At 40.2% G+C, this 22,097-nt stretch overlaps 2 protein-coding genes across 6 annotated transcripts in view; one reads left to right on the top strand and one right to left on the bottom strand.

The window, feature by feature from the left end:
- Gpdh1 (Glycerol-3-phosphate dehydrogenase 1) overlaps positions 1 to 12,309 on the bottom strand; it is a 74,135-nt gene extending 61,826 nt beyond the window's left edge. Inside the window, exons 1-2 of the mRNA XM_071692196.1 lie at positions 12,151 to 12,309; positions 8,866 to 9,043 (exon numbers count right to left, since the gene is read on the bottom strand). Of these exons, the coding sequence (XP_071548297.1) occupies positions 8,866 to 9,043; positions 12,151 to 12,194 (222 nt within the window). The 5' untranslated portion in view covers positions 12,195 to 12,309. The remainder of the gene's footprint in view (positions 1 to 8,865; positions 9,044 to 12,150) is intronic.
- The window catches only part of LOC139765069 (RAD52 motif-containing protein 1-like), a 42,141-nt gene continuing 29,124 nt past the window's right edge, over positions 9,081 to 22,097 (top strand). For 2 of the 5 annotated variants that reach the window (XM_071692191.1, XM_071692186.1), the window contains exons 1-2: positions 14,878 to 14,975; positions 18,467 to 18,562. In XM_071692191.1, the coding sequence (XP_071548292.1) occupies positions 14,973 to 14,975; positions 18,467 to 18,562 (99 nt within the window). In that variant the 5' untranslated portion in view covers positions 14,878 to 14,972. Of the gene's footprint in view, positions 9,778 to 14,871; positions 14,995 to 18,466; positions 18,563 to 22,097 lie in introns of those variants that run through there. The other 3 variants (XM_071692187.1, XM_071692189.1, XM_071692190.1) reach the window with 3 other exon arrangements.

The following is a 22,097-nucleotide window of genomic DNA, read 5'->3' as shown; positions in this document are numbered from 1 at the left end:
ACAACACCAGTGTGGTGGTGGCCATACAACACCAGTGTGGTGGTGGGGTTGGCTATACAACACCAGTGTGGTGGTGGTGGTGGCCATACAACACCAGTGTGTTGGTGGCCATACAACACCAGTGTGGTGGTGGCCATACAACACCAGTGTGGTGGTGGCCATACAACACCAGTGTGGTGGTGGCCATACAACACCAGTGTGGTGGTGGCCATACAACACCAGTGTGGTGGTGGCTATACAACACCAGTGTGGTGGCGGCCATACAACACCAGTGTGGTGGTGGGGGTGGCCATACAACACCACTGTGGTGGTGGTAGTGGCCATACAACACCAATGTGGTGGAGGTGGTGGCCATACAACACCGGTGTGGTGGTGGTGGTGGCTATAGAACACCAGTGTTGCCTTACAACAACACTCCCTCCACACGTAATAATACACATGAATTTACCAGAACGCTATCGTTTACGCAGAGTGGAGACAACATGCTGGGTTGGCCTGACTTGCAAGAAGGTCTCCAAACTTCCTTAATGACCGAACCTACTGGAGATGATGATGTCCTTACATGAGGCCACCTCTCGTACTGGCCGGGACACCTTACCCTAACTTGGCGTACATGTACCCTTCCTCTAACCTAGAATATTCTTGAGTGATCTCACTCATATCGTTTTCACTGACATGTGGAACTCCTTCCTAAGCCATTTCTCAATGGCAGGAGAGAGAGAGAGAGAGAGAGAGAGAGAGAGAGAGAGAGAGAGAGAGAGAGAGAGAGAGAGAGAGAGAGAGAGAGAGAGAGAGAGAGAGAGAGAGAGAGAGAGAGAGAGAGAGAGAGAGAGAGAGAGAGAGTACTTTAGACCCAATGTTTAGCTTTTGGTACAGGATGCGGAGCCACGTAAGCCCTCAACTAACAACTGAGTTACGGGTTTGGTGGGAAGCCTCCTACGTACATACATACATACAGTTAAGGTCGACCCAATGACCCACAAGTCAAACCAGATGTTCTTGTAGCTTGATCTAACTACTGGTACATATCTCTTGTTCATGTGTGATGACGGACGTACCTTGTGAGGAAGTACGTACGAGAGGTCATGAATTGTAGTGTGTGTGTGTGTGTGTGTGTGTGTGTGTGTGGTGGGGTGGGGTAGGGTGGGGGGTTGGGGGATTGAAGCTGTAGCGCGAAAAAGTGAGGCGAGGAAATGAGGTGAGGTAATGTACTGTTTATGAGGGTCGTGTGGGGTGCTGTGAGTGAGCTGAAAGTTGGGTTTGGTGGGCAGAGAGCAAGGCAATCGAGTGAGTTGGTGTAGTGTGAGGTAGGGAGGGTAAGGTAAGGCATGGTGTCAGGTAAGAAGATTGAGATAGCTGTACTGATAGGCCCAGATAAGGGGACCACTTTCCACATCTGGACAAACATATATGTAACTACTACATACGTAATTACTACTACATATATAATTACTACTACATATGTAATTACTACTACATATGCAATGACTACTACATATGTAACTTAAACATATGACAAGACACAGGGAGAGAGAGGCCAGTGCTGCTGATAGAGTAGAACTTTTAATAGTAGACATCTAATACTGAAGACTCCTCGTCTTGTTTTATCTTAGTATATTCCTCCATGACCATAGCCGTCCAACACTGGACCTCAAAACCCCGCAGTGATCTTCGATGTCCTTTAGGGCAAACTCATGGAAAGAGCTCATAAAATCCACTCAGTTGAACTTGTGCCAAAACCAAATCGTCTCCAAAACCAACTCCAAATACAGCAGTCACCTTGACCTTGACTCACCAATTCAAAAGAAATCTTAATGTTCTTCCAGAATATTTCCATACTGCATAATAATAAAATCGCATCGTGAATCTTGCAGTTCCGGGGAAAATGAATAATGGATTACGACAGAATCCAGAAAATGTTCGTCGACGGAGCGGGAATTAATGATCATTTGTGTACCGGTCTTCCTGACAGCTGAACTGTCACCGATGGTGAAGGCAGCCAGCCAGCCAGCCAGGGTTCACGGTGGCACAAGTGGTGTTACAACGGGTGGCTGTGGTAGGGGGAAGGAATGGTGCAAATCAGGGTGGCAGAGATGCTTGGATAAGGGGTGACTAGGCACTGGTGGCAGATGTGGTGGTTGGTAATGATTTCGTGCTATTCATCACAAACATACTACTGTTTCAAGAAATTTGTCAGTGACCTGCACCTTGAAATGAGTGTCGCACTGACCATGACCTTTGACCTATCAACAAAAACCTATCTTGCTCTAGGGAAATACTGATAGCATAAATCCCGTTAGTCTAATGTCAGGAAATGAAATGGAAAATCTCCAAAATTCAAAACTACAACGGTCACCACCTTGACCTTCTGACCTCAACATCAACAGCATTATTGGTTCTTCTCTAGATTATCTTCATACCTCAACAACATTAGATAATGTGATCTGCAGTTATCATCTGGCTAACGATACGGTGGACCAGCTGAGGGGAAACATGATTACTCCAGGCAATCCTAAACCTTCGTTTTGGCCTGGCTGTATAAGGATGGCTGGTGGTGGTGTGGGCAGGTATGGATGGCGTGAGTGAAGCTGTCCTGGCCCGCTGGCTGTATTGAGCGGCCGGGGAAGGGCCGGGAGGTGCAACCACACTGCCTGACTCACCAACACTTGCACCCAACACCGTCGTTCCTGTACGCCCATCTCACGCCGTGTGCCAAACTTAGGCAGAAAAAATCAATTTAAAAAAATCAGACAAGACCAAGCTTGACGGAAACTCAATGATTAGCTTTTGCTCTACACAATGTACTAATGCATGTTTGACTGATACATAACTCAATGCTACAAACAGTAAACCAAGAGGAATTGTGTTGAAAAAATATATGAGTTGCTATGACTACTTTTCTATCCTTCCAAACCATTCATGCATTGTAAAGGTTTCTCTTGAAATGCAAGCGACGACTGGTCTCTCTCTCTCTCTCTCTCTCTCTCTCTCTCTTCCTTTTTCTTTTTTCATACTAATCGCCATTTTTCGCGTTACCGAGACAGAGTTTAGAACAGAGGACTGAGCCTTTGAGGGAATATCCTCACTTGGCCCCCTTCTTTGTTCCTTCTTTTGGAAAACTAAAAACGAGAGGGGAAGATTTCCACCCCCCCCCCCCTCACTCCCTTTTCAGTCGCCTTCTACGACACGCAGGGAGCGGGAGGCTGGAAATCCTCCCCTTCCATTCTAAATTTTACAAAAGAAGGAACAGAGAAGAGGGCCAAGTAAGGATATTCCGTCTAAGGCTCAGTCCTCTGTTCTTAAAGATATATATATATTTTTAATTTTCCAAAAGAAGGAACAGAGAAGGAGGCCAGGTGAGGATTTTTTTTTTCCCCAAAAGAAGGAACAGAGAAGGGGGCCAGGTGAGGATATTCCCTCAAAGGCCCAGTCCTCTGTTCTTAACGCTACCTCGCTAACGCAGGAAATGGCGAATAGTTTGAAAGAAAAGAAAAAGATATTATATATATATATATATATATATATATATATATATATATATATATATATATATATATATATATATATATTCCATTGTTCTCACCTTTTTCCATTCTGTACTCAGTCTCTCCTGGTACTTCCTCACACAAGTCTCCTTCCCAAGCTCACTTACTCTCACCACCCTCTTCACCCCAACATTCACTCTTCTTTTCTGAAAACCCATACAAATCTTCACCTTAGCCTCCACAAGATAATGATCAGACATCCCTCCAGTTGCACCTCTCAGCACATTAACATCCAAAAGTCTCTCTTTCGCGCGCCTGTCAATCAACACGTAATCCAATAACGCTCTCTGGCCATCTCTCCTACTTACATAAGTATACTTATGTATATCTCGCTTTTTAAACCAGGTATTCCCAATCATCAGTCCTTTTTCAGCACATAAATCTACAAGCTCTTCACCATTTCCATTTACAACACTGAACACCCCATGTATACCAATTATTCCCTCAACTGCCACATTACTCACCTTTGCATTCAAATTACCCATCATTATAACCCAGTCTCGTGCATCAAAACCACTAACACACTCATTCAGCTGCTCCCAAAACACTTGCCTCTCATGATCTTTCTTCTCATGCCCAGGTGCATATGCACCAATAATCATAGTGCATAGTGCCATTGTACAAAGGCAAAGGGGATAAGAGTGAGTGCTCAAATTACAGAGGTATAAGTTTGTTGAGTATTCCTGGTAAATTATATGGGAGGGTATTGATTGAGAGGGTGAAGGCATGTACAGAGCATCAGATTGGGGAAGAGCAGTGTGGTTTCAGAAGTGGTAGAGGATGTGTGGATCAGGTGTTTGCTTTGAAGAATGTATGTGAGAAATACTTAGAAAAGCAAATGGATTTGTATGTAGCATTTATGGATCTGGAGAAGGCATATAATAGAGTTGATAGAGATGCTCTGTGGAAGGTATTAAGAATATATGGTGTGGGAGGAAAGCTGTTAGAAGCAGTGAAAAGTTTTTATCGAGGATGTAAGGCATGTGTACGTGTAGGAAGAGAGGAAAGTGATTGGTTCTCAGTGAATGTAGGTTTGCGGCAGGGGTGTGTGATGTCTCCATGGTTGTTTAATTTGTTAATGGATGGGGTTGTTAGGGAGGTGAATGCAAGAGTTTTGGAAAGTGGGGCAAGTATGAAGTCTGTTGGGGATGAGAGAGCTTGGGAAGTGAGTCAGTTGTTGTTCGCTGATGATACAGCGCTGGTGGCTGATTCATGTGAGAAACTGCAGAAGCTGGTGACTGAGTTTGGTAAAGTGTGTGAAAGAAGAAAGTTAAGAGTAAATGTGAATAAGAGCAAGGTTATTAGGTACAGTAGGGTTGAGGGTCAAGTCAATTGGGAGGTGAGTTTGAATGGAGAAAAACTGGAGGAAGTGAAGTGTTTTAGATATCTGGGAGTGGATCTGGCAACGGATGGAACCATGGAAGCGGAAGTGGATCATAGGGTGGGGGAGGGGGCGAAAATTCTGAGAGCCTTGAAGAATGTGTGGAAGTCGAGAACATTATCTCGGAAAGCAAAAATGGGTATGTTTGAAGGAATAGTGGTTCCAACAATGTTGTATGGTTGCGAGGTGTGGGCTATGGATAGAGTTGTGCGCAGGAGGATGGATGTGCTGGAAATGAGATGTTTGAGGACAATGTGTGGTGTGAGGTGGTTTGATCGAGTAAGTAACGTAAGGGTAAGAGAGATGTGTGGAAATAAAAAGAGCGTGGTTGAGAGAGCAGAAGAGGGTGTTTTGAAATGGTTTGGTCATATGGAGAGAATGAGTGAGGAAAGATTGACCAAGAGGATATATGTGTCGGAGGTGGAGGGAACGAGGAGAAGAGGGAGACCAAATTGGAGGTGGAAAGATGGAGTGAAAAAGATTTTGTGTGATCGGGGCCTGAACATGCAGGAGGGTGAAAGGAGGGCAAGGAATAGAGTGAATTGGAGCGATGTGGTATACCGGGGTTGACGTGCTGTCAGTGGATTGAATCAAGGCATGTGAAGCGTCTGGGGTAAACCATGGAAAGCTGTGTAGGTATGTATATTTGCTTGTGTGGACGTATGTATATACATGTGTATGGGGGTGGGTTGGGCCATTTCTTTCGTCTGTTTCCTTGCGCTACCTCGCAAACTCGGGAGACAGCGGAAAAAAAAAAAAAAAAAAAAAAAAAAAAAAAATATATATATATATATATATTTATATATATATATACAAATATATATATATATATATTTTTTTTTTCTATACTGTCTCCCGCGTTTGCGAGGTAGCGCAAGGAAACAGACGAAAGAAATGGCCCAACCCCCCCCCATACACATGTATATACATACGTCCACACACGCAAATATACATACCTACACAGCTTTCCATGGTTTACCCCAGACGCTTCACATGTCTTGATTCAATCCACTGACAGCACGTCAACCCCGGTATACCACATCGCTCCAATTCACTCTATTCCTTGCCCTCCTTTCACCCTCCTGCATGTTCAGGCCCCGACCACACAAAATCTTTTTCACTCCATCTTTCCACCTCCAATTTGGTCTCCCTCTTCTCCTTGCTCCCTCCACCTCCGACACATATATCCTCTTGGTCAATCTTTCCTCACTCATCCTCTCCATGTGCCCAAACCACTTCAAAACACCCTCTTCTGCTCTCTCAACCACACTCTTTTTATTTCCACACATCTCTCTTACCCTTACGTTACTCACTCGATCAAACCACCTCACACCACATATTGTCCTCAAACATCTCATTTCCAGCACATCCATCCTCCTGCGCACAACTCTATCCATAGCCCACGCCTCGCAACCATACAACATTGTTGGAACCACTATTCCTTCAAACATACCCATTTTTGCTTTCCGAGATAATGTTCTCGACTTCCACACATTCTTCAAGGCCCCCAGAATTTTCGCCCCCTCCCCCACCCTATGATCCACTTCCGCTTCCATGGTTCCATCCGCTGCCAGATCCACTCCCAGATATCTAAAACACTTCACTTCCTCCAGTTTTTCTCCATTCAAACTCACCTCCCAATTTACTTGACCCTCAACCCTACTGTACCTAATAACCTTGCTCTTATTCACATTCACTCTTAACTTCTTCTTCCACACACTTTACCAAACTCAGTCACCAGCTTCTGCAGTTTCTCACATGAATCAGCCACCAGCGCTGTATCATCAGCGAACAACAACTGACTCACTTCCCAAGCTCTCTCATCCCCAACAGACTTCATACTCGCCCCTCTTTCCAAAACTCTTGCATTTACCTCCCTAACAACCCCATCCATAAACAAATTAAACAACCATGGAGACATCACACACCCCTGCCGCAAACCTACATTCACTGAGAACCAATCACTTTCCTCTCTTCCAGGTATATATATATATATATATATATATATATATATATATATATACCATCCCTAGGGATAGGGGAGAAAGAATACTTCCCACGTATTCCCTGCTTGTCGTAGAAGGCGACTAAAAGGTGAGGGGGCGGGGGGCTGGAAATCCTCCCCTCTTGTTTTTTTTTATTTTCCAAAAGAAGGAACAGAGAAGGGGGCCAGGTGAGGATATTCCCTCAGAGGCCCAGTCCTCTGTTCTTAACGCTACCTTGCTAACGCGAGAAATGGCGAATAGTTTGGAAAAAAAACAAATATATATATATATATATATATATATATATATATATATATATATATATATATATATATATATATATATTTAATTTTCCAAAAGAAGGAACAGAGAAGGGGGCCAGGTGAGGATATTCCCTCTAAGGCCCAGTCCTCTGTTCTTAACGCTACCTCGCTAATGCGGGAAATGGCGAATAGTATGATATATATATATATATATATATATATATATATATATATATATATATATATATATATATATATATATATATATACAAAGTGTGTGGTTGAGAGAGCAGAAGAGAGTTTTGAAACTGTTTGGTCACATGGAGAGAGTGAGTGAGGAAAGATTGACAAAGAGGGTATATGTGTTAGAGGTGGAGGGAACAAGGAGAAGTGGGAGACCAAATTGGAGGTGGAAGAATGGAGTGAAAAAGATTTTGAGCGATTAGGGGCCTCAACATGCAAGAGGGTGAAAGGCGGGCAAGGAATAGAGTGAATTGGAGCGATGTGGTATACCGGGGTCGACGAGTTGTAAATGGATTGAACTAGGGCATGTGAAGCGTTCGGGGTAAACCATGGAAACTTCTGTGGGGCCTGGATGTGGAAAGGGAGCTGTGGTTTCGGTGCATTATACATTACAGCTAGAGACTGAGTGTGAACGAATGTGGCCTTTGTTGTCTTCTAGCGCTGCTCACGCGCATGCGGGGGAAGGGGGTTATTTTGTGTGGAGGGGTGGCGAGGGAAATGAATAAAGGCAGCACGTATGAATTATGTACATGTGTATATATGTATATGTCTGTATGTATATATATATGAATACGATGAATGTATAGGTATGTATATGTGCGTGTGTGGACATGTATATAGATGTGTATGTGGGTGGGTTGGGTGATTCTTTCGTCCTGTTTCCGTGCGATATCTCGCTAACGCGGGAGACAGCGACAAAGGATAAGAAAAAATATTCGCATATTTATGGTGCCTGGCTGGGACGCGGCCTCCCTCCCTAAACAAAACTAGGAACTTACATTCTTTATCCCATACTTTTTAACGAAATACTGAGTACCTAACATTAAATACATCAAATTTGTGCATGACTCTGGGAGCCGCTCACACCTGCAGTTGCTATTATTAAATTGTTTCATTAACTTTACAGACAGCAACCAACACAATATCAAAATTACTGTCACTAAAAGACAATGATAGTGTGTGGGCGGAGTGCTGCTCTGGCCATCATAGACGTGAGCGGCGTCAGGCTGGTGTGATTGTAGTGGTAATATTCAGGCTGGGTGGCAAGCCGTACTCACCTATCATTACCATATAATATCCTCCACAGCCCACTTATAGCTGTAATTCTCCACTCGGGGAAAATACTTTAATCAGACAGTAAGGGTTCGATATGCTTTTCTTGACTACATATATCATAAGCCTATCTTTCAAGACGAGATAAAGGCTAAACCGCTAGGCTGGTCACAGATGGGGGCCACACATTTATACTTATAATTAATATACAATCAGTGCGAACATGAAGACGAGTGCTGATAACCAGGGAGAACACTACTTTAACCTAATCTCCCAAAGACACTATTCCTTGGCCTGTCTCATAATGCCACTCTCAGCCCCTTAGCATCTGTCCCAGATCTCACCACATACCAGACCCTCGCCAACAGCTGATCAACCCAGTAGGAAACACTCACCACGTTCTCCGGTAACTTCTTTCCTGGCAGGTACTTGACGTTCTCGTGGTTGGTGTTGATGATCTCGGTCAGCTTCCTGCCCTCCACCATCTCCTCGTACACGTACATCCGAACCTCGTTCTCGAACTCATCAAATTTGGTCACGTTGCTCCCTACAATCTTGGCGATGGCTGATCCCCTGACAACCGGATAAAACCACGTTATGTTGAAAGCAGTTGCATTGCAAAATATCGGATGCTAAGTTCTCCAAACCAAAACACAAATACAAGATACAAATTAAAGTGGTTCAACGAAAATCTGCAAAACTAGCTATGCAATAAGAGAACAATCTGTTTTCTACGCTGCGATCAAGACCTGATTCCTTACTTCCGTTTAGGATTATCATGTTTAACACTAATCGAAATTCTTCCCAAAAATACATTTACATTCACGTGGTCTTATTAATTAAGTACATGAGAGAGAGAGAGAGAGAGAGAGAGAGAGAGAGAGAGAGAGAGAGAGAGAGAGAGAGAGAGAGAGAGAGAGAGACTAGAACATTCAGTTCACCACAATCATGCAAAAAACATGGACCGAAACACGCACTTCATGCAGAAGACATTCTTCTATAACACACATTGTGTACACACACTTGATTTCAAAATACCCTTCTTATTGTGTTACAACAGCGGACCCAATACCTTCCAAGACATAAGTGGGAATCTAACATACGTATCAGTTATGATAGTTGCTGATAAGTAGTGTGTGTGTCTGATTACCATTTGTGTGTTAACAGGGATAGTGTTACACTCGGGTGTTTCGTCTCAACCTTGTTTTGTATGTAGCGTATCTTTACTCCAAGTGTATATACGTACACACGGAGGCAGACTACTACACCAAGGATTCCAACCTATGCGGACCCTTGTGATAAGGCCAGTATGTTTTAGTGTCACATTTTGTGCGTATATAATTGAATACACGAGTATTAACACGCATCTATGTCTGGAGGTTTACAGGTATTATACGTGAGTGATGATCTGTCAAGTCCCTAATACGTAGACTTTAACAAGGTCTGGGAGTTTTCTAAGGTATATATTGGGGTCATACCTTAAACAAAAGGAAAAAGCATGTAGAGTTTATACCTGATTAATGACTGTTCGTACGTAACATATAAGGCCTTTTCAAGTCCTCGTGTAGAAACGTCTCACAGGCTTTACATGACATTCAAAGGGCTCCTTACAGGTTTTTGATCAGCTCTGAAACGTTACGACAAGTACTTAAACTGTACGAACAATTATACAAGAACATATGTTATCAAAAACATTGCTGTGCAGCCTTCCTGAGGTCCGACCTCTGACACACCGCCTTTAACAGACCAATCCTTTGATCACAACGCTACAACCCAAGCATTAACTTTAGACCTGACTTACGGATCACGTCAAAGGCCTGGCTATCATATCTAAAAGTAGTATATAACCTCTGACCTGACTCATAAGGATCATGTTAAAAGCCCGACCATCATACCTAAGGGTCGTATCATCGTGCACCAGGGTCGTGCCATCTTGCTCGAGACAACAGGCTAAACAACTGAATATAATGGTGTTTCGCGTGGGAGCCACACAAAACGCATCCAAATTTGAAAATCCGAAAGGAAGGATTTTCTACCACAGGTATACAGTGTATTGATATGACCATTTTTTTTTTTTTAACACGGCATCCCTTCCTACCATTTGCAAAACAACACTAAAATTGTTTATTCAATACCATACACCAGTCTCATTCAATTTACAGCAGAATTATTGATTTCAACTTAATGTTGACATTGGTGCGGCATGGACACTCCCAAACAGATCGGTGGATCTAGTATCGAATGATGATCAAGACAGTGGATCGCACCTCTGACAGTGACAGAGACGAGGGTCATTTGCTGTAATTAGTTAAAGAAAAACCCTGCATCCAACAAAAAGTGGTAACCAGCATAAAATAGTAGATCACGTGATTATCTTTTGATGGAATCATATGTAAATATTTGCAAGCGAGTTGCGAGTTGATCGCAGATACGTTTGTTGGCATAACATTTTACTGAAGATATCAGGATCAGGGACTGCTTTCCGAATACACTTAAATCCCAAGACCACTTTTTTCTGTCAATCCAATCCCTATTTGCATCACTGGAGATATTATTCAGCTGGTTCGCTCAGAGTATCACAGGCTGTCAATCAGCTGGTACATTTAGCACCAAAAACTACTTTAGCTGTTAGTTAGACGGTGCATTTTACTCAAAAGAATCACTGAAGTTGTAAGTCTCTATACCAAAGATCACTGGTTGTATACCAGCAACACACTTCCTATTAACGATCATTATGACTACCTAGTTAGTACACTTCATATCATAATTGTTACACCAAAAATCACTAAGGTGATTTGTCAGGCAACACACTCCAAGGATCAATAATGTCAGTCAGCTGAAGCACTTCACATCAAGGATCAAATTGATTGTCGGCTAAAACACTCCATATCAAGAACAACTGTACTTGTCAGCTGACTCACTCAAAACAACAAACGTACAAACTAAAGATCACTACAGGTCGTTTGTCAGTCAGTTGAGTTACCCAATGCAAAACATGACACTGGTTGTCAAACAGTTCAAACTTCACCATAGCCACCAGTCAAATTGACTACCCATTAAAAAGAATCAATATAGTTATCACTCGACACAAAGGATTGCTAAGGTTGTCAGTTAGCTGGTACACTCCACGGAAGATTACGCTGGTTGCCATTCAGTGAGAATACTCCATGTAAAGGGTCACCGTCACTATCAGTTATTTAGTACTTAACATCAAGGGCAACTGCCAATCCCTCAAGATTCTTTCAACCTACAATTTTCATAAAAACAACAATCCGCAAGACTCAGATTTATCGGCTCTGATTGGACAATTGGACGTAAGTAAACAAAGCAGTGAAACTGCACAACTAAAAATGTATATATATACTGACATGGGAAGTTAGTTTTTGCTGTTTGGTTTGGATCTTGCCCCTGTGAACCAATTCAAGTTGACGATAAGTACATACAAAATTCGTCAGTTCTCTTATACAAGCTCAACCTAATACTTGCCACTGTGCTACCATCATAAAGGCAAATGCTTACACGACTTGCAGTTCTTACATTAGAGGACTCATTTCCAGCCGTGATGGCACGGGTATCTCCCCTTGATCTAAGTATTTGCCCATTCTAGATGGCTGGTACTTCTACTAACACAATGCAGTTAGCAATGCAGTAAACACTGAAGATATTCTTAGACAACTTACCAGTTTCCTGAACCTAGGATACAAACTCTCCTTGGAGAAGTCATGTTCGCGAGGGATGCTGTTGTACGAGTGATTACTAAGGCAGACCTAAGGGTACGTCCTGCTTGTACCCCTGACAACTTACAACTGACCTTCGTCACACTGGTACGATGGCTACATATCTGGGAGCAAACCCTCACAAACATTTTTGGTACTGTTATGATGTACTGTCTCGAAATAGAAGAACAATGCATACACTTTTTGAAGTCAGTGTGATTACAATACGTAAAACGTAGTAGAAAAATCTGCAAAGAAATTCTCGAAATAAGCCTATAACTCAAGCAGACGACAGATTTTGCAGTAACTATCCAGTCATGTAGTCTGTTGTGTAGATAGCAGAAATATGTTGCACATGCCTGAATTGCATAATTCAAATTAAATTGCAGGACATCCATAAAAAGAATGTCTCATCTGTAAGAAAATTTCTGATAATGGATAAGTTCGTTGTGTTTGAAGTCTAACCCTTTGAATAGTATGAATGATTAATTTGAAAGCCATTTCGAAAGAAATCTTGATTTATACAAAACTCTCCCATAGTCTTAAATTATGAATATATATATATATACATATATATACATTAACGTTTTTTTGAAAAATATTGTAAAACTATTATGGTATATCAAAGTAAATTATTTAATCTCTGTTGTACTTACTTTCTAACTGAATTTTATATACCTTAGGAATGATATATTGCAAACATCCTTCTAATAATTTGAAAAATTTTGCATTCAGTTCTAACTGATGGTGTATGTATAATCAGCATATCCACGATCTTTTGATTATATTTCTTTGAGGTAATGAAAACAAAAGCGAACCAAACAAAAATTCATTATGATTCTGACCACAGACAGGGAACATTTGAGATAGCGACTGTCTACATTTTAATCTGGAAGATGAACTGATTCATCCTTAACACGCAACTTTGAGATTGCATATGGTATGTGCTTTTCGTTCGACTTGAATGTCATCTGGTTTCGCTGATGAGTATGACCATCTACGAATGATATACCAGATATCAGTACTACCATATATCTTGTTAATCAAGTAACTTTCATTGAATGATTCTAAGGTTGAAGACACCTGTGTGGAGGGATTATGTAATATTGCTTGGTTTACTGTTCATGGTTTATTTCGAAGTATCATTTTATATCAATATAAGAGCGTACAGATGATGTGCGATGAGGTAGCATATACTGGCCCATTGTAATTTATTCTAATAGTTAAGGAATGTAAGGGTGCCATAATTAGAAGGACATTACAGTATAACATAATAAAAGAATAACTTGTTGGGAAGTCAGGGTTTTCTATAACGTCAGGCAGCGAAATGGAACATGTTATAGAGGGGTCCACATGCTCTCACTGCACCGAGGCATATATATATATATATATATATATATATATATATATATATATATATATATATATATATATATATATATATATATATGTGTGTGTGTGTGTGTGTGTGTGTGTGTTTCGAAATATGTTATTAGTAAAGTCAGGGGTTGGTGAGAAGAAAAGAGCTAAGCACTATTTTTGAAACAGAAATTGTGGGTGTGGAAGAGTGTAAAGTGAATTCTTGACTGGTGTGGATAAATAAGAAAGTGGGTGGCAAGAGATAGTTGATTATCAGTGCTTATGCACCTGGCCATAAGAAGGAAGATCATGAGTCAAGTATTTTGGTAGCAGCTGAGTGTGTCAGCAGTCTTAATGCAACAGAACGGGTATTAGGGTTGGGTGGTTTGAACGCGAAGGTGAGTAATATGGCAGTTGTGTGTATAACTGTAAATGCTTGGGGTATTCAATATTATGGATGGAAATGGTGAAGTGCTTATGGAACAGTGTGCTGAAAAGGGACTGTGATTGGGAATACCTGGATTAACAAGAGACATTCACAGGTATACGTATTTAAGTAGGTAAGATGGTCAGCGGGCATTATTGGATTATATTGTAACTTATTGGCGTGTAAAAAGAGTCTTGGATGTACATGTGTCGAGGGGGCATCTCTTGGGATGACTGATCACTATATTCTGGAGGCAAGGGTTTTCGGAATATGGGCGAGAAGAGTGGTGAACTTGGAAAAGAGACTTATGTCAAGAAACACCATGGGAGATTAAGTGTAGAATGATAAAAGGTAAGATTAATGAAGAGAGGGGAGTGGGTGAGGATTTGGAGGTATTTAGGGAGGCATTACTGTCATGTGCGAGATATGCATGTAGGAGTTTGGTAGATTAGAAAGGGTAGTGAGTGGTGAGATGAAGTAAATTTACCAATTAACGGGAAAATAGAGACGTTTGGGCGATAGTTACAGAGAGAGAGAGAGAGAGAGAGAGAGAGAGAGAGAGAGAGAGAGAGAGAGAGAGAGCAAATGATTGAGGGATGCATAAGGGAAAGCAGCAAGAAGTCAAGAAGAAGGAGCAGAGGTTGAAAAAGAGGGAAGATAAGGTGAATGGTATCTCGAAATCCTTCCCTCCTGTTTTACTTTTCCAAAATAGGAACAAAAGATTTTTTCCTCTAATGGTAAGTTACTTCCTGACACTTCCTTACTCATGTGGGAAGTATCCTACACATATGAAATAATAGAATATACATAAGTTTTCATTTTTGAATCTCGAGAAATGCCTTCAAGGAATGTTTGTACTTTTGGTCGCTGTAAGTATGGATGATGCAAAGTTGGTCGCTGGGTATGGTCGCTAGCGTTTCTTGTCAATTTCAAAATAATCCAGAAATAGGAGGAGGCGCAGCTCACTTTATTAATTCCCTCTTGATTTTTTGTTATCGAAATGGTGATTTTTTCTGACTTCGGTAGTTTTGATTTGGCTTGCATTTCTATACTCTTAACAATATTGATTGAGACAGTAGATATAATCTTTTAGATATTGTTACAAAATCTCGTGCAAATTGTTACATTCTCACACGAATGTAGCCTCTTCATTATGAACTTGGTTCTGAGTTTCCTTATATTTTGCTTCTTATGGTTTACTTATTCATAGGAATAATTCATTACATAATGTATTTCATTCAGGGTAGAACTGCCTTTTCTTTGGGGAGCTGCATTGATAATCTTTAGCTTTCGGTAATACCTCAGTTCACTGACGCACGTGTTTTAGATGATAATTTGATGGAAATTGTACCATTGTATTAACTGTTGATTTAAGTGTGGGATTTTAAGAGTAGCAATTTTGAGTTCATGCAAAATGGGCAGGGCATCGAATTAGAAGGAATATTGTTGGAAAAAGCACTGCATCGTCAAGTCTTTTCTTCCTATCTTAGAATGATGTGAAATAAATGGATTGGCCTTTGATTGTTGGGGAAAACGTGAGGTTAAGTATTATAAAACAAAAAGGGAGTAGGAGTCACCTGAACCTACATAAACTTCACTTAACACTTAACTCTCTCTATGGTCAATGTGTTTAACTTAATTTCAGTATTGTTTTAGAAATTTTATGGTCTCCTATTGTGCTTTTCATTAAATCATAGAATGATAGGATTGATTTTATTTTAGAAATTCGACTTTCTTTTTTTACTAAATCCTATAGAAACTACCCACTTTGCTTAATCCCTGTTGAGATCAATAGCTACATACTTTCAGGTTATAGCCTAATAGATTAATTTTTTTAGATATTGTGAATACTTTAGGTGTAATCCTTTGGCTTTCACCCTAAGATAGGATGTGTTTATTTTACTTTCATTATAATTTAACAAGGTCCTTACTTAATGTTGATTCAGAAACTTTACTGAATAGGTCTATAAACTATGTGAATTTGATGTCCATGATTATGTTGTACACATTCATGAAATGTAGATGAACAGTAGTTCTTTCTCATGTGTAATTATCATCTACATGTTAAAGAAAGATGTTGACTACATTTCCATTATATGAAAAGCATAGTATTAATTACTAATTGAGAGGCTAACAAAATGGGTTATACTTCATTATGTTTCTGATAGGAAAGTAAGACAGAAAGTCTATTTATCCTTCTCTTTACCATCTGCATCTCCACTCTTAGCAAACAACACAGTATCACCATAAACAGGCTTGTTACTAACTACCATACCTTATCACCATACTCCATCCTTACACCCTCTTTCCCTAGTTTTGCTTTCATCTCTCTTTAGTCACTCTATCCATTTAGTGGTTAAAAAGTCATGATGGCATTTCACAGCCTTGCCTCAACCACATGCATACGGAAACTTTTGCTCAACTCTCCATCCACTCTTACACACATTTGCTACTTTATAAAGAGGCTTTCACACTGATAATAGTCCCCCTACTCCTTATATCAATAACACATCCCATAAAGCCTTCCACTCTATCATATGCTTTGTCCAGATCCATAAAACCCTCATATGGCTTCTTATCTTTGCTAGGTACTCTTCAACAGTCATTTTCACCATAGAAATATGATCCACACATCCCTTACCTTTCCTTAAAAGAAATGCTCTTCACTTATTCTGCATTCAGTCATTTAAATCTCTCAATCAATCAATGCTCTTGCACACACTTCATGATATACTTAACTGAAGTATTCCCCTATAACTGCTGCATACATCCTTAATACCTTTTCCTTTGGAGAAAGGAACACTATCTTTCACATAATCTCCTGTTTTCATGCTGGATTACAAATTAAATGCATCCATTCTATCACAATTTCTCTTCCATACTTCAACATTTCAGCCGTAATCCCATCCACTCCAGTTGCCATTCCTACCTTCAACCTCATCATTGCATTTCTTAACTTCTTGCTATAAGCCCCTTAATTTTTTTCCTTTTCCCTCCATCCTCAATACCCTTACATATAATAACTGCTATCTCACCTTGTCCTATATTTATCAGTTTTTCAAAATACTCTTTCCATGATCCTTTCACTTTCTCCCTTTGATTCAGTAGCCTCCCTTACTTACTTTTCACATTGATATATCCACTAATACACCACCTCTTTTCACCTCCTTCCAGTATGATTTCTTATTTTCCCAAAACTTTTCACTCAACTTTCTTACATGCTCTTCATCTATTCTTTCTTGCTTTCCTCTATTAATATTCTGCTTACACATTCCACTTTGCTGAACTTCCAGTGGTACATTCCTTTCAGACGACAATCTATCTCAAGCATTTTTTCTCCCACTACATTTGCGTGTGTGGACGTGTATGTATATACATATATATGTGGGTGGGTTGGGCCATTCTTTCGTCTGTTTCCTTGCGCTACCTCGCTAATGAGGGAGACAGCGACGAAGCAAAATAAATAAAGAAAATAAATACATTTCTAATCTAATCCACCCACTATTCATTTTCCTTTTCATTCTTTTTATATCACAACCTTGTATCCAACTTCTGATTCTACAACCTTTTACAGTCTTTCTCTAAACATGTTAAACATGTTCACTTATGAATGCATCCCTTCATTTTTTCAACTTTCTCTTATACTCCTCTTTGCATTCTTTCTGACTCGTCTTGCTTGCCAGCACTTTTACCCCTTCATTCTTCCTTACATTACAACTCCACTTCTCCCTGATCCTCATCACAGATGAACTGCAAAATGGTCAGAGTATCCAAAGAATCCTCTCACAACTCTTGCCTCCAGCTCAGTCTTTCTAAGCCTTTCATCCACTGCCACATACTCAGTCAAACCCTTTTGTTCTTTCATCATTTCTTATCCATGTATACTTGAGAATCATCATATGCTGATAAAAAGGTGTTTGCAAGGAATAAACCCTTCTTGGCTCAGAAATCTATAAGGTAACTCATTCTCATTTACTCCTGGCACTCCCCATTTACCAACCGTCTCACCAGTTTCAAGTTATGTCAGCAATGATGTGCTGCTGTATATATTTAATTGAAAAAATTTCATGTCTAATTTCATCCAATTGAAAATTGGACTGGGGTTTTCAGCACTGACTGCATACTTTTAAAAGCTCCAATAAAAGGTGATATGGGGAAGTAAGGGAACTCTGTCATTTTGGAGAGTGTTTGGTGAGTGCAAGACCATTGCATAGCCAGCAGGGATATTACAAATTACCTTTAACATAGCTGAACCTCCACTTTTAAGAATTCTAGAACACATTTACACAGCTTAATTCAGAACACTATGGTCACATTTATGTAAACCACAAGGATGAGAAAAACTTGTTTCAGTAGTATTTAAGAATGAACAAAACTGCTTTATATAAAGAGATTGTTCTTGGATATAAACATCAATTGAAAATATGTATTCTCCAACTGCACTTTGGATAAGCTCATTCTTTCCTGTATATTGTAAACAAAGCTTATTTTCAGGATATAGAAATGATTCCTTTTGAAGCTCCCCAGGATGAAGGTCATCAGGTTTACTTACCATGGATAAAATGGAATAGCTGTCAGGAACACTTAGAGGTTAGATTTCCTTTATATCTTGCAGAAGTAATGGTATATAGTACAACCATATAGGTGTTAAAAAGATTGGAAGGGTAGTAGGTGGTGAGATGAAGTATAAAGTTGCTAGTGAAAGAGAAAAGAAAGATGTTTGGGTAGTACTCACAGAAAAGGAATGCAAATGATTAGGGGATGTGCAAGAAAAAGTGGCAGGTTAAGAGGAAGATGCAGAGGTTGAAAAAGAAGGTAAATGAGAGTTGAGGTGAGCAAGAATCAGTAAACTTTAGGGAGAGTAAGAGGATGTTTTAGAAGGAGGTTAATAATGTGTGAAGAACAAAGAGAACAAATAGGAACATTGGTGAAGGGGGCAAAAGGGGAAGTGGTAACAGATGATGATGAAGTGAGGAGGAGATGGCATGAGTTAAAGGACTTTTGAATGTGTTAGATGATAGGGTGGCTGATGGAGGGTGTTTGAGTTGGGATTTCATGCAAAGTGAGAGAGGCTTATCAACATTTACATACGGAACTAGTTGCATAGTACTGGAGTATTGGATGAATGGAACAAGATACATAAAATAGTGAATGTATTAAAGATTATAAGGTTTAAGAAATTTGACAATAAAGTAAGAAACATGTCTTCTTCAATGTATGCCTTTTCTCACTTTAGCTCATAGATTAAGAAACTACATGAGTGATCTGAGTGGATGTATTTAATTCATCCCATGTAAATGAGAATAAAGTTAAAGATACTGTTGTAGATAGATGTATGGCCTTGGATAAGAAATTAGGAGTAATGAAACAATGATTAAAAAAATACACATTAAAGGAAGATGGCTGTGATTTGAGAAAGTGACTCTGAGTGCGATGTATGGTTGTATTTAAAGATGTTCGAGAGGTTACAAGGATTCAGTAATTTTGTTTTGAATGGTATGTATAGATGTTAAAGTGGATAGGTTTTATGTGGGTATATTTGTGATCCTTGCTGTGGTTACAAGAATGTTCTTCCGCCCACCAGTGATGCTACTACACTTGTGAATCAAGAACCATTGCAACACAAACCTCGCCAGGTGGTAGAGTGTCCCACAGTGTATCGAGACAGACTTCCCCAGAACTTTTTTAAAGGGGAAGTAAATGTTTATAGTTGTGTTACTGGAGTGATAGTTTCATACATGGTGCTTTGACAAGAAAATAGTGAAATTGGAAAAAATGTAGCTTAGACATTGAAGCTTATTGATACAGTGGTTAAATTGATGAGAACTACTATTGACGTTTGTGTAAATAAATTATACATTTCCCTTTTCCATAGCCAGAGGTTGAACCATTATGTGACATTCATTTTCTCATTTCATTTCAAGCTAGAAGTTTCAGTTTTCTGAATTATTTCTTACATTTTTCATATGTATATATATGTATATGTGTGTGTGTGTGTATATGTGCATGTGTATGTGTATGTATATATATATGTATATATATATATATTATCCCTGGGGATAGGGGTGAAAGAATACTTCCCACGCATTCCTCGCGTGTCGTAGAAGGCGACTAGAGGGGACGGGAGCGGGGGGCCAGAAATCCTCCCCTCCTTGTATTTTTTAACTTTCTAAAATGGGAAAGAGAAGAAGGAGTCACGCGGGGAGTGCTCATCCTCCTCGAAGGCTCAGAGGGGTGTCTAAATGTGTGTGGATGTAACCAAGATGCGAAAAAAGGAGAGATAGGTAGTATGTTTGAGGAAAGGAACCTGGATGTTTTGGCTCTGAGTGAAACGAAGCTCAAGGGTAAAGGGGAAGAGTGGTTTGGGAATGTCTTGGGAGTAAAGTCAGGGGTTAGTGAGAGGACAAGAGCAAGGGAAGGAGTAGCAGTACTCCTGAAACAGGAGTTGTGGGAGTATGTGATAGAATGTAAGAAAGTAAATTCTCGATTAATATGGGTAAAACTGAAAGTTGATGGAGAGAGATGAGTGATTATTGGTGCATATGCACCTGGGCATGAGAAGAAAGATCATGAGAGGCAAGTGTTTTGGGAGCAGCTGAATGAGTGTGTTAGTGGTTTTGATGCACGAGACCGGGTTATAGTGATGGGTGATTTGAATGCAAAGGTGAGTAATGTGGCAGTTGAGGGAATAATTGGTATACATGGGGTGTTCAGTGTTGTAAATGGAAATGGTGAAGAGCTTGTAGATTTATGTGCTGAAAAAGGACTGGTGATTGGGAATACCTGGTTTAAAAAGCGAGATATACACAAGTATACATATGTAAGTAGGAGAGATGGCCAGAGAGCGTTATTGGATTACGTGTTAATTGACAGGCACGCGAAAGAGAGACTTTTTGATGTTAATGTGCTGAGAGGTGCAGCTGGAGGGATGCTGATCATTATCTTGTGGAGGCTAAGGTGAAGATTTGTATGGGTTTTCAGAAAAGAAGAGTGAATGTTGCGGTGAAGAGGGTGGTGAGAGTAAGTGAGCTTGGGAAGGAGACTTGTGTGAGGAAGTACCAGGAGAGACTGAGTACAGAATGGAAAAAGGTGAGAACAATGGAAGTAAGGGGAGTGGGGGAGGAATGGGATGTATTTAGGGAATCAGTGATGGATTGCGCAAAAGATGCTTGTGGCATGAGAAGAGTGGGAGGTGGGTTGATTAGAAAGGGTAGTGAGTGGTGGGATGAAGAAGTAAGATTATTAGTGAAAGAGAAGAGAGAGGCATTTGGACGATTTTTGCAGGGAAAAAATGCAATTGAGTGGGAGATGTATAAAAGAAAGAGACAGGAGGTCAAGAGAAAGGTGCAAGAGGTGAAAAAGAGGGCAAATGAGAGTTGGGGTGAGAGAGTATCATTAAATTTTAGGGAGAATAAAAAGATGTTCTGGAAGGAGGTAAATAAAGTGCGTAAGACAAGGGAGCAAATGGGAACTTCAGTGAAGGGCGCAAATAGGGAGGTGATAACAATTAGTGGTGATGTGAGAAGGAGATGGAGTGAGTATTTTGAAGGGTTTGTTGAATGTGTTTGATGATAGAGTGGCAGATATAGGGTGTTTTGGTCGAGGTGGTGTGCAAAGTGAGAGGGTTAGGGAAAATGATTTGGTAAACAGAGAAGAGGTAGTAAAAGCTTTGCGGAAGATGAAAGCTGGCAAGGCAGCAGGTTTGGATGGTATTGCAGTGGAATTTATTAAAAAAGGGGGTGACTGTATTATTGACTGGTTGGTAAGGTTAGTTAATGTATGTATGACTCATGGTGAGGTGCCTGAGGATTGACGGAATGCGTGCATAGTGCCATTGTACAAAGGCAAAGGGGATAAGAGTGAGTGCTCAAATTACAGAGGTATAAGTTTGTTGAGTATTCCTGGTAAATTATATGGGAGGGTATTGATTGAGAGGGTGAAGGCATGTACAGAGCATCAGATTGGGGAAGAGCAGTGTGGTTTCAGAAGTGGTAGAGGATGTGTGGATCAGGTGTTTGCTTTGAAGAATGTATGTGAGAAATACTTAGAAAAGCAAATGGATTTGTATGTAGCATTTATGGATCTGGAGAAGGCATATGATAGAGTTGATAGAGATGCTCTGTGG

The sequence above is a fragment of the Panulirus ornatus genome, chromosome 52 (assembly GCF_036320965.1).
Source record: "Panulirus ornatus isolate Po-2019 chromosome 52, ASM3632096v1, whole genome shotgun sequence".
NCBI classification, from domain to species: domain Eukaryota; kingdom Metazoa; phylum Arthropoda; class Malacostraca; order Decapoda; family Palinuridae; genus Panulirus; species Panulirus ornatus.
The sequence above is the reverse complement of the archived record's forward strand: the minus strand, read 5'-3'. Positions and strand labels throughout refer to the sequence as shown.